This window comes from Emys orbicularis, chromosome 2, assembly GCF_028017835.1.
Source record: "Emys orbicularis isolate rEmyOrb1 chromosome 2, rEmyOrb1.hap1, whole genome shotgun sequence".
NCBI lineage: Eukaryota > Metazoa > Chordata > Testudines > Emydidae > Emys > Emys orbicularis.
The window spans coordinates 161,006,261-161,020,166 of record NC_088684.1 but is presented as its reverse complement, the minus strand read 5'-3'; the positions used below and the strand labels follow the sequence as shown (position 1 = coordinate 161,020,166).

The following is a 13,906-nucleotide window of genomic DNA, read 5'->3' as shown; positions in this document are numbered from 1 at the left end:
GTATGTGCTGCAGGCAGTGAGGGAATCCTTACCCCTTGTTAGAGGATGTAAACCCAGGCAAACAGGAGAACAGCCCAGTACAACAAAATATCTCACAACAAAAAACATAAAGATTGATTTTATATTATTTTTATTGAAATATTCTTATCCAGTTCACCTGGTTTCCTTTACATGTTTGTTGTCGTTTCTTGTTTCTCTATCACAAATGACAAATACTTTGTAAAGATGATCTGTACATTTGTTACAATCAACAGTCAACATATACTAGTAGAATTATTCACTTCATTTAGTTATTTATAGGCTTTGCCTTCCTCAACTGGCTCTTCATTTGATGTCAGACCAACTGTACAGGGTTGAGATTTGGCAACCTGAAAGAGAGAATGTGATTCATGAACTCCTGTTTCAAATACATAGTGCATGTACAGTACTGGGAACTACAGTAGATCTTTTTAATTTGATGTTGTTACTCATCTCTCACAAAGAGCCGAGTAGCTGGATTGTAGAATGGGTAGCTTGAAGTTTGATGCAAACACTTTATTACAAAGAACCCAATGAAAAAGCAGTTACAATGGGTGAGGGAGAAATGGGGACTTAGGCACAACAGGGAGTGGAACTCAAAATGGAACAAAGGGGTTGGGGGAGTGCCAACCTCCATTCCTTAAAAAAACAGCAAACAAGGGGGAATGAGTGAAGTAAAGAAAAAAAAGAGAGACCAGAGATACTGCAGTAAAGAGAAAAAAGAGAGAAGGGTGGGGAGATGAATTGGAAGAGAAATGAACAAGGATTTTAAAAAGAGGCAGGGAGAAACAAGGTGAAAGATGTGTCATTAACTGCCAGAAAATGCCCTCCCCTATGATCATTCTTACTTAATATGCTTGCCTGAACTTTCAGATACTTTTAGAAGGAAATCGTATCCTTTGTCCTTCCCTACTGCCAAACTGGATTCTGACAAGTCTTCTTCATGGATGTATCCAAGGTCCTGACAAAGTGTAACCATAGCTGAACACAGACCTGTCCTCCACAATCATGTCAATAATGGCCTTTACAATGACACTGTTTGGGTGACAGGAAAAAGTGAATGGCAGCAACGTCACATCAGGGTAGGGTAGAACAACTCTATTCAGTGTGATTACAAGTCATTCTCAAACATCCCAAATACTGAAAACTAATGTCAAATACAGTACCTTGAATGAACAAATGACTTCCTCTTTGCTGCTTCCTTGTGTAATGGCCAGCTGAATTGTCTCCTAAGGCCAGAGGCAGACGTTAGGACTCCCAGGCTCTCAATGGTGTGCAAAATCTATTTGGCTGTTTTCCCATTTCTTAGATCACTTCTTAGATTTCATGTTAATTCATCTTCTTGCATGTTGCTCCTCCATGTAAACTCAGATGATAATCTGTAGGGTTTTGGTTACCAAGTACTGTACCGCACAGGAAATGTGTATGAGCAATGTCAGATCTTGAACGCAAACTTCTGGATACCGATTGTAGCATGGGAAGCTTGGTATTGAATCAGCATGCTGATGGTGTCCCAAGCAACATTAAGAACCTGGCAGAGGATCCAGTCTTGGAATCCTTCAAGATCTCTACAGATGTAATAATGGCGGGGGAAAATACCTTGGCATCATGGCATCTCTACAGGTCCATGTTGTAGTAGGATTAGATGTTACAAAGTATAGGGCCACTCCTGATTGTTAGTATTTATTACATGTGTTGAGCTACAACCTAGATCAAGAATGTATACACATCTCTGTATTCACATAAGAGTTTTATAAGGAGTTATACTAATAAGATTCTTTTTACTTTCAATCTTATATCTATGAGGTACTCAGACAACACAGAAGTTGATCTTTTTCACTATTACAGTAAACTCAGCCAAGCCTAGAAAATGTGTCTATCACATTCAATTTATATATGTGATATGTAAGCACAATCTCACCTGTCATGGTGTCTTTCCTGGAAGTGTGTTCTCCTTTATTACCATGGTAAGCGGCATTTGTTCCAGTTGATTCGTAGTCTGTTTTCCTTTCTTTTAGGCTGATCATTTCACGAGGTGAGGCTGGGGCACTTGCTAGATAGTAAAAACAAATAATTTTTCTCCCTTCACACCACTGCAAGCATATCTGGGGTAAACAATTTCATAATATTTACATTTGTTAATATATAGGAATTAAACTGTGTAAAGTGCGTAGACAGAACTGGATTTGGAAAGGGGTTAGAGGTGCTGCTATTTCAAATATATAAATAAATAAATTAAATAAATAAATTAATGACAAATAAATATGACAAATGTATTAAAGGCAGTTGTTAAAAACTGCATTTCTGTCTGAGCATTTTGTTCCTTCTCCATTTACATGCAACAACTAAGATGATCACAATGGAATGACATAAGCAGCAATTTTATTTTTCTTCATCCTTTCCATTTCTTTAATTTGTACATTTGACAACCATTTTGCATAATCAGGTTCACTTACCAAGGTATCATCAGTTTCTCCTTTGTTGAAAAAACTTTTATAATGATTAATAGGAAGCAGAAAAACCCTTATAAGAGTTATTCTTTGTTTTATTACTTGAAAATAAACAGGAACCATGCAATGGTTATGAGAAAAAAAAGGCATTAGTATGGAAAATGTAACTTTAACTAAAAAAACAAGATATATACAAATGTTCGGGTAAATGCTCAATACTTGAAAGTAACTCCAATAATTCTGACTCTAGTATTATGGGTATGATTATCCGTATATACAGCAATGACCATTAAAAAGTCAGCATCTACCAAAAATACCAAATAATCATAATAATTAATTCCTATTCCAGGTGATGGAAAAACAATGGGATTTCATATAGCAATTCTTTTTAATGGTGACCTCTCTGTCTTTCTGACCATACTGGAGTAACATCATTTAGTTAACTAAAGTAACTAGCAAATGTTGAGGGTGGGCACTGTATTTAACTGCATTCCTGGCTGCACATATCATTGTAGTATTTAGATGACAAATATGTTAGTAAAGGTTTATGATAAAGTGTTCATAAAATAGAGATATGTTGGATATTAGGGCAACAATTAGGACTTATTAACGTATTTCTTAAACTTTTATTTTCCCCAAACTAGTTTAAGAATAGAAGGTTTTTTTCTTCCCTTGAGACCCCTATTACCAGTTCTGGGGTCTTGCTCCCAAAGATAAGAAAAGTTTGATTAAATATTTCTGGGGGATAATATATTTTCTCAGCCTTTGACAAAAGTTAACCCTATAACGAATGAACGCCTCAACACAGTCCCCTAAGGTACTCTGGATGTTGCAGGGCTCTGCAATTCCCAGTACTTTATCGATTCCCCAAGACTGTATATCAGTTAAAGTTTTCTAGCAGGAAGAACATTTTTTCCCCCCAATTGTTATTAGGCATTTACATTTCTACATGCAAACAAATCCAACCGGTTCTGAGGATTTTTAGTTTCACTTATTCAAAAGCACTAAGAATCTTTAGAGAGGAAGGAACACAAATAAAGAGGGATTCCCGCCCCCCAGAGCAATGATGAGAGGAAGCTTTTCTTTTAATAGCTTGGGTAATGGCAAGTTTGCTCTTTGTTTTAATGACTGTTTAAAAATCAGGCCCTTTTTAGGGAAAAATAATGTCACATTGTTCTTTCTCTTTCACTCTCTGGCTGGAAATCCAAAAGAATATCCCTTCAGGAAAAATAAAACTGCCCCACATTTGGAAATGGTGTCACAAATGTATTTCATCCTGGGCAGCTCCACTTTTATGTGTGATCAAATCTAACCAGAAATCCAGGGTTTCTTGGCCAGCAAGGGACTTACAAGGTTAAATCTTTATTAAAAGGATGTCAGCAATATTCTCCCTAGATGCTACCAGCAAGAAAGCTGTTGTATTATCACGGTGGACTTGGTAAGGTCTCTAGTGGTAAATGTGTTTTTGATTGCTGATAAACGTATGGCAAAATGATCACTACTGCAGTCAACGTTTACTCCAGCTGGGAGTGAATGACCATCAAACACAAGGGGGGCTGTGGGGAGGTGAATAGTGTCCTGCTGTTATACCTGTTAACATGATTTTCCTGAGGCCCTTCTCGCTGCTTCACAATTTTAAATACAGAAAAACCCACAGGTTGCATTAACCAATTCCCCAAACAGAAAAAAGAAGCCTCTAACTCGAGGTCCTGTGCTAACAACTACAGTGCAACTTCTTACCGAATACTTTCTGCATTATGCATGGGAATCTCACTGAATCTTGATTTGGAGACCAGAATTTTGACCCAAACTGGGTAAAGTCAATAAAATGCGTGTGAGGGTCTCCTTGAGAAATTCCAACATCCGTTAAACATCCTGTTTTTTTTGGGGGGGGGGGAGATAGGGACAGAATTAAGCTCCTGTTCCAGATTTTAATGAATCAAGGGATTTTATACCTACATATTTCAAATCTGGGAACAATGGTGACGGAGGATCATTGTCCATGTTGATACTGAACTTCCCATTAAGCTCTAATGTTACAACAAAGAAACGCCCCATTTTAAAGTCTTCTTATAGTTAAATTTTCAAAAAGCTCAGATCCAATTTAGGCACCAAGAGAAGTGAAGAGATTTTCAAAAGCTCAGCCCCTTGAATGATGAGTTCTTTTGAAAACTGGCCAGAAGTGTCACAAAGGGACACGAACTCTTGAAAATCAAGCCGTTATATGGGTGCCTACATGGGACCCGAGCTCATTTGAAAAAATGATCCCCAAAGTGCATACTGAACAATTCAATAATTGCCCCGATTTGTTATCTAATTTTGGTCCCCAAAATCTATTTTTTTCCCAGGCATACACATATGCAAGTTCCACTGAAATAAATGAAGGTTCTGTATGTGTATATTTAAGGCAGAATGGCTCAGTCATTATCTACTCTAGATTAGTAAACATGGGCAAAACACTGGAGAGAGAGCAAAACGTGAGGATAGCGTTTGAGCAGCACCGATGCCTAATGAATGCGCTCTCTTATAAAAACAATTTTCGCCAAGTATTGGTATTTATTTTTTCCATTTTGATCTCAATATCGGAGGAGGTACTAGCATTTCTTCTCATGACACAAACTTGAATTGATGGACGGAAAGGCAAAAGCTTTGGGCCTCACAAAATCAATACACACCGGAGAGAAACCTGGCTTCTGTTTCTCAGCGTATGGGATGAGACTTGGAAGTGGCGTATGCCGAGAGTTTAGTTGGAAAGTTTCAAAATGGTGAAAAAAATTAATGGGAAATGTCAATGAAAAACAGATCCTGGCTCCACTGAAGTAAATGACAAAGCTCCCGTTGACTTTAATAGGGCCAGGATTTCATTCCAAGAGTTTATCAGAAAGTATTATAGATTTAGACTGAAAAAAATTGGACCAATTCAAGTACACCACCCCAGCTCTTATCAAAGAAATGAAGTAAATAAACACTAATGAGAGAGAAAGCATTATATAACACTGGGGTATTGGCTGGCCACTCAATATTCACTTAGAGACTTCCCAGCACTCTTTAAAAGTTTTCTACTGCTTAGGAAACAAAGTGGATAATTATGGCTGTTAACTTGACAATGCTAAAACAAGAATTAAGATTAAAAGTGAGTTTCAGTTAAGCTTTTTATGTAGGGCACAAGTATAACCTTTACATTTGTTGCGATGGGTAGGTCTACACTTACCCGGTAGTTCGGTGGCAAGCAAATCGAACTTCTGGGTTCGACTTATCGTGTCTTGTACCGTTGACTGCGGTACTCCAGCTCGGCGAGAGGAGTACGCGAAGTCGATGGGGGAGCCTGCCTGCCGCGTCTGGACAGAGGTAAGTTCGAACTAAGGTACTTCGAACTTCAGCTACGTTATTCACGTAGCTGAAGTTGCGTACCTTAGTTCGAATTGGGGGGTTAGTGTAGACCTGCCCTTAGTATGTTATTTGAACTCCACTCCTTTAAATATCTGGTTTAATGAAGGCAAAGCACATCGACAAAATTTCCTTTCCTCACATTTAGAAAAGGTGGCTGGTATATTTTCAGTGTGATATTGTAATAGCAACGAATAATAGCACATTCATGTCCTCCTTACCATGACAAAAAGTGGACATTTATAATTATTGTGTCGTTTATTTTTGAAACTGTTCTGTTCATTACTTAAATCACAAGGACAGAAATTTGTTCTCTAGTCTCATATCTGTTCTTTTCCTGTGAGGCTGGTATTGTTTTACTAGAGTTTAACCTCTAAAGGATATGTTAATACATAGTAAGGTTTTAGAAAGAACATTGATGTTTGATAATGGTTCAGCTTATTACACAGTATTATTTCTATAGTTTACAAAAAAGATCTGTAAAAACTCATGCACAAATCTTAATCTTTGGTCATATCCTCCAGCAGTCCTAATTTACACTGTATTTTTCTTGTTAGGATTAAGGTAACAAATTTGCATCGATTCAGAATTTTGATTACATTTTCTCCCCCGGTTGGGACCCTTGGATTTAAGAACTAATGTTAAGCAGATGGCTGTGCTTATGTATCCATTAAAATTGGGGATTGCTCTTAAAGTGATTGTCCGCTATCTATCTAGCAAGGTTTTAAGACTCTGACATCATCAAAAATACCCAATCAGAATCAGAATATGGTTTTGGACAACATGTGTCCTCAGCCAGAATCTAACAGGACAACATACAAAACATAGCTCCAAAGGGGTGCTAGGACATCGCTAAGACATCAAAACACTAATGGTCATGTTAAGCATGCTGCTTTTTGTACACAGTCAAATGATAAGACATAACTGTTTGTCCGTTCCCTGCAGGAACTACATCTATTCACCCCTGTGTGAGCAACAGCTCTCCATCAATTATTCAAATCCACAAGTGGACTTCTGCAGAGTTTTTACTGGAAGCATTCATTAAATTGTCTGTTGACGCTGGACTGAGAAACACTATTATGGTTTACGGTACTGGGGGGTGGAGGGATGAGGCGGGGTAGAGTCCTATATGTTAGACAAAGTTAGATTCCCTCCTTGAACTGAACAAACAACAGAAAGCAGGAGATACTTGGAGTCAGATGTTCACCGAAAGCTCAGGGCCAGATTTTTCAAGCACTCAGCACTCACAATCAGGGTCAGATTTTCAAAAGGGCACCCATCTAGGTGCCTGTATGAAGAGCAGATTTTTGAAATGGCTTAGTACTCAGCCAGAACTATGGGGATACTTGTGGCCAGATTTTCAAAATAGCTCAGCACGTTGCCCTTGTAGATTGAGACTGGACTCCTAGATAGTTAACAAACATCAAAAAACAATCACTTTTGCACTAGGGTGTAAATAGTTTAGCCAGACATATCTTACTGCTGATATCCCGGTAACTCTGTGGAACAACTTGCATATGAGGAGTGATTAATAAGATTTGGACTGTTCATCTTAGAAAAGAGATGACTAAGGTAGGGACATAATAGAGGCCTATAAAATCATGAATGCTATGGAGAAAATGAATAAGGAAATGTAATTTATCCTTTCACATAACACAAGAACCAGGGGTCACCCAATGAAATTAATAGGCAGCAGGTTTAAAATAAAGATAAGGAAGTACTTCTTCACACAATGCACAATCAACCTGTGGAACTCATTGCCAGGGGATGTTGTGGAGGCCAAAAGTATAACTGAGTTCAGAAAAGAATTAGATAAACTGATGGAGGTTAAGTTCATCAGAGGCTATATGCAACCCCACACTCTGGGTGTTCCTAAACCTCAGACTGCCAGAAGCTGGGACTGGACGACAGTCCTACTTGATAAATTGCCCTGTTCTGTTCATTCCCTCTGAAGCATCTGACACCAGTCACTGTCGGAAAAACAGGTTACTGGGCTAGATGGACCATTGTTCTGACCCAGTATGGCCGTTCTTATGTTCTTAATGACAGAGGTTTAACAGAGCAAGCAGTCAAATGCAAAGTGAGAGGCTGATAGGATTTTATTGTGTTTATTTTAAAAGACTTTATTTTTATTCAGGATTACTTTCATTTAAAGTAATGACATATTTTAACTTGGAATAAGTGGAGGAAAAAGAGGCCTGAATTCTAAATGTGAAAACTGAATTGATTCCTCTGTGTAAGACAGAAATAATTCCACAGTGGATGAAATAGCATTTAATGGCAGTTTATATGTTCATGGCATTGATATTAGATGTAGCGTTGCAGTCAATCCTTCTGCAAATACATCCATAACGAGATGCTCAGTTGGTGAACATTGGTGTAGATCCATTGACTGGAGTAGAGTTATGATGATTTACACTAGCTGAAATTTCTGTCTAACAGTATAAAACATACATACCAAATGAATTTGTGGTTTCTATGACTAGTAAAGCAAATTACTTGGAGGCATCTGAGATGGGGAACTTCCCAATGCTAACAGTAGGCCCAATGGCCCGGGAAATTTTCACTTTCCCAATCAGATAATCTTAACTGGCCAGTGGACAAGGAAGATAGTGAATGGACATTCACAGTAAAAGGTTACCCTGAATAGTCTGTCTGCTTTAAATTTCTTCAAGGCATTCACACAAATAAAAAATATTCCTGTATACAAAGATACACTGATAAGAATGAAAAAATTTCCCACAAGCTCCCATCACGGTTAATAATGCATCTAGATGCCACTGACGGTGCTTAACAATGGAAAGATGACATTACTAGATTACTTCTCTGTTTACTTGAGCCCTGGAAGCATGGTCTTACCTGAGCGATTATTAGGAGACATGCGCACTGGTGAGATGGAGGGCGTGCGTGATGAAGAGTATGGTCTTTGCCGATCCCGCTCTATTGTTGAAGATGAGGCTACAAAGTGATACTGTGACCATCCATCCTGCATGAGGACAACATCAAACATTGGGACAGGTTTCAGTGAAAAAGATGCATATATACAATACTCCATTTAATGTAAATAATATTTCTATTTAATTAGTGTTTTCACTAATTATTATGAATACTCAGTTACAATAATTACATATTAGCTCACAATGGCTACTCTGTTCTCCAGTGCTAGGCTGATTTACTCTGCCGATTTACAGCATGCCAAGTATGCTCAACGCTACAAAATATAAGATGGTGCTCAGGGTCTGTCCACACAACAGGGTAATGCCCTCTATGGGAGAATGGGGAGGCGTGATTTCTAAAGTGCACTGATGTGTTGCACATTAACTGGTATGTGGAAACCCTGCTGGTGCACTCTAAAAGTTCCCTGACATAATGCTGTTAAATCACACTATGGAATTATTAGTGTGCACCACTAGGGTCCATGTGGACCAATTAATGCTCAACATGTTAGTGGATTTTATAATGCAAACCCTCCATAGTGCACATTTCCCCACTGCATAGACAACCCCCAGACACTACAATGTATCCCCCAAAATACCTACAACAGACACAAAGACACAATCCCTTTTAGGGCTGTGCAAAATTATGCAGAATTTGAATACAATTTTAGGCATTTTCATTCTGCCCTTTTTCACACCTCTACTTTTCCTGAAATGTCATAAAAATGATAAGCCAGCTGTGAAAATATGCAAAATCATGATATTTTGTCTGTTTTTACAGTGTAAACATTTTTTCCTCTAAAACAGTTCTATTACAAAGGAACATTTTAATTTTGCAAGAAAATGTTAAATGGCTAGATGAGCATTCAAGCCTTTTGAATTTTGTGTAAATATTTCACACACCCTCTAGTCTAGTTAATACACTGAGACTGTTCAGCTGTTTGTTCATAACTGGGAAACAAGAGTATGTTCTTTACAATGTTTTATTATAATATAATGCCCATTTTCCCAGCCCTGTTTTCTCTAGGGTGCACAGAAAAAGTTGCCCTCTGTATTTGAAATTGAAATGTGTAATGATATGAACATTTCTAAGTTAGCTGCTGTTCAAGTTCATATTACTGAAAATGACTTTATTTGTTCAGGAGTCAAACACTGGAGAGCCTAAAGCTGCTTTATGGTCTAACATAACATAATATAAATACTAAACAGTAACATTTTTTCTTAATTAATTAAACTAGCATGAAAGCATAATGAGAGCTAAAATGGCTATTAGTAGCTCTGATATTGGACTCCACTATATTATTTCAGATGCCACAAAATATTTACTGATGAAATATCTTTATCATCTGTAAATCTTGTGCCAAATCTGTAATGTAAGTTTACCAACTTGGGCACAAAATCTAATTGCCACTCTTACGATAACACTTTACTTAGTCCTTGAAAAAAATGCTTTCCAGGGACCTGATCCAACTCCCATTGACCTCAATGAATATTGGGTCAAGTCCCTAGTGAGGAGGCAAAAAGAATTTTGCAAGGCTGATATAAGTGTGATTAAAAATATATATTATAAACATTGTTAAAAACTGGCTCCAATTTCCCTCTTAATTTGGCTATTTTGCTATATGAAAAGTAATTGCCACCACCTGTACTTTCAGAACACTCTGCTGAGGAAAAGTGGTGCTGTTTTTCTTTTTTAAACAGCAAAAGCAAAGAAGATGCTTGCTTATTAGATTTCTATCTATACATAATATTGATAACTTGAAATAGACATACTCAATGTACAATTAAAAGCACTGAATGCACATCTCTTCCCTCTATGTTGTTTGCATAGTGCATTGGTAGGTGGCTGTGTGTCAACTGTGAAATTACAACACACGTTTAAAACGAAAATTAAAAGAGTGAAATTTGGGTCATAGCTTTTGAAGATGGGTCTATTATTTTCATTGGAGTGGCTAGCTATAGAGCATTTGTTCATATAGGAAAGTGATGTTTGTGCCTCTTCACAGGATCTATATGTCCCCAGGCAGTGAAGGGTCATATAGAAAATGTAGGGAGAAAAACAGAGAGCCAATAAAGAATAGTAAGAATTACTAGAAAATGTCAGTTAATCCTTATTACCAATGATAAGAAAGAATTTTCTAAATCCAATCAATCATCTCCAGCAAGCAGATGACTTAGAAGCATTTATAAATCCATTGTATGCCCACATCTTGAATACTGCGTGCAGATGTGGTTGCCCCGTCTCAAAACAGATATATTGGAATTAGAAAAAGTTCAGAAAATGGCAACAAAAATGATTAGGGTATGGAATGGCTGCCATATGAGGAGAGATTAATAAGACTGCAACTTTTAAGCTTGGAAAAGAGACAACTAAGGGGGGATATGATAGAGGTCTATAAAATTGTGACTGGTGTGGAGAAAGTAAATAAGGCAGTGTTATTTACTCCTTCTCATAACACAAGAACTAGGGGTCAACAAATGAAATTAATAGGCAGCAGGTTTAAAACAAACAAAAGGAAGTATTTTTTCACACAATGCACAGTCAACCTGTGGAACTCCTTGCCAGAGGATGTTGTGAAGGCCAAGAATCATAGAATCATAGAATATCAGGGTTGGAAGGGACCTCAGGAGGTCATCTAGTCCAAACCCCTGCTCAAAGCAGGACCAATTCCCAATTAAATCATCCCAGCCAGGGCTTTGTCAAGCCTGACCTTAAAAACCTCTAAGGAAGGAGATTCCACCACCTCCCTAGGTAACCCATTCCAGTGCTTCACCACCCTCCTAGTGAAAAAGTTTTTCCTAATATCCAACCTAAACCTCCCCAACTGCAACTTGAGACCATTACTCCTTGTTCTGTCATCAGGTACCACTGAGAACAGTCTAGATCCATCCTCTTTGGAACCCCCTTTCAGGTAGTTGAAAGCAGCTATCAAATCCCCCCTCATTCTTCTCTTCTGCAGACTAAACAATCCAAGTTCCCTCAGCCTCTCCTCATAAGTCATGTGTTCCAGCCCCCTAATCATTTTTGTTGCCCTCCGCTGGACTCTTTCCAATTTTTCCACATCCTTCTTGTAGTGTGGGGCCCAAAACTGGACACAGTACTCCAGATGAGGCCTCACCAATGTCGAATAGAGGGGAATGATCACTTCCCTCGATCTGCTGGCAATGCCCCTACTTATACAGCCCAAAATGCCGTTAGCCTTCTTGGCAACAAGGGCACACTATTGACTCATATCCAGCTTCTCGTCCACTGTAACCCCTAGGTCCTTTTCTGCAGAACTGTTTCCTAGCCATTCGGTCCCTAGTCTGTAACAGTGCATGGGATTCTTCCATCCTTAGTGCAGGACTCTGCACTTGTCCTTGTTGAACCTCATCAGGTTTCTTTTGGCCCAATCCTCTAATTTGTCTAGGTCCCTCTGTATCCTATCCCTACCCTCCAGTGTATCTACCACTCCTCCCAGTTTAGTATCATCTGCAAACTTGCTGAGAGTGCAGTCCACACCATCCTTCAGATCATTAATGAAGATATTGAACAAAACTGGCCCCAGGACCGACCCCTGGGGCACTCCACTTGAAACCGGCTGCCAACTAGACATGGAGCCGTTGATCATGAGCCATTGAGCCCGACGATCTAGCCAGCTTTCTATCCATCTTATAGTCCATTCATCCAGCCCATACTTCTTTAACTTGCTGGCAACTTGTGGGAGACCGTATCAAAAGCTTTGCTAAAGTCAAGGAATAACACATCCACTGCTTTCCTCTCATCCACAGAGTCAGTTATCTCCTCATAGAAGGTAATTAGGTTAGTCAGGCATGACTTGCCCTTGGTGAATCCATGCTGACTGTTCCTGATCACTTTCCTCTCCTCTAAGTGCTTCAGAATTGATTCCTTGAGGACCTGCTCCATGATTTTTCCAGGGACTGAGGTGAGGCTGACTGGCCTGTAGTTCCCCGGATCCTCCTTCTTCCCTTTTTTAAAGATGGGCACTACATTAGCCTTTTTCCAGTCATCCGGGACCTCCCCCGATCGCCATGAGTTTTCAAAGATAATGGCCAATGGCTCTGCAATCACATCCGCCAACTCCTTTAGCACCCTCGGATGCAGCACATCCGGCCCCAGGGACTTGTGCTCATCCAGTTTTTCTAAATAGTCCCAAACCACTTCTTTCTCCACAGAGGGCTGGTCACCTTCTCCCCATACTGTGCTGCCCAGTGCAGCAGTCTGGGAGCTGACCTTGTTCGTGAAGACAGAGGCAAAAAAATCATTGAGTAAGACTATAACAGGGTTAAAAAAAGAATTAGATAAGTTCATGGAGGATAGGTCTATTAATGGCTATTAGCCAGGCTGGACAGAAGCTGGGAATGGGCAACGGGATGGATCACTGGATGATTACCTGTTCTGTTCATTCCCTCTGGGGCACCTGGCATTGGCCATTGTCGGAAGACAGGATACTGGGCTAGATGGACCTTTGGTCTGACCGAGTATGGCCATTCTTATGTTCTTGTAAGATGTGCCCTTCAAGCTCTAGAGCCAATGATGATGTTAAAACCCGATATTATTTTCAAGTGCACAACTACTGTTTTTTCTTAATGTTAAACCAAATTGGAAATGATCAGACACTACTTAAAGCACACGGAGACATAAAACAAGAGCTAAGAGTTAAAAGTCTTTGAAATGTCATAACATATAGTTTAATTCCATTTATCTTACCTATTTATCCCCACCCACAGTTCAGGATCTTACACAGTAGTCTCAGAAAACTTTATAAATAAAATTTTACCAGGTACACATCTTAGTTAATATTAACTTACATAATAACTTATCCTCTATGAGAATCGCATACTTATTACTTTGAAATCTTTGATCCCAGTGAGGAGCACTGATCCACTCTTCCCTCTTTCCATTCTCTTGAGATTAGCAGTTCTCATGGGACTGGCGGCAGGCTTTTCACATTTCTAATTATTTTATTTTAAAGTGACAGATCTGCTAGCCCAAGCAGAGGAGACGTGAGGGCAGAAGTGGGGAGCAGGCCACCCTCTGGGGAGATCTGATGTCAAAGGAGGGAAATGACCGTCCAGCACTCTCCACCTGTACAACGAGGTGACATTGATGCT

General features: G+C 39.1%; 1 protein-coding gene across 2 annotated transcripts in view; it reads right to left on the bottom strand.

Moving 5' to 3' along the window:
* CTNND2 (catenin delta 2) overlaps positions 1-13,906 on the bottom strand; it is a 535,412-nt gene that overhangs the window by 12,758 nt on the left and 508,748 nt on the right. For both annotated transcript variants that reach the window (XM_065399924.1, XM_065399925.1), the window contains exons 14-15: positions 8,715-8,841; positions 1,940-2,071 (exon numbers count right to left, since the gene is read on the bottom strand). In XM_065399924.1, coding sequence (XP_065255996.1) covers positions 1,940-2,071; positions 8,715-8,841 — 259 coding nt within the window. The remainder of the gene's footprint in view (positions 1-1,939; positions 2,072-8,714; positions 8,842-13,906) is intronic.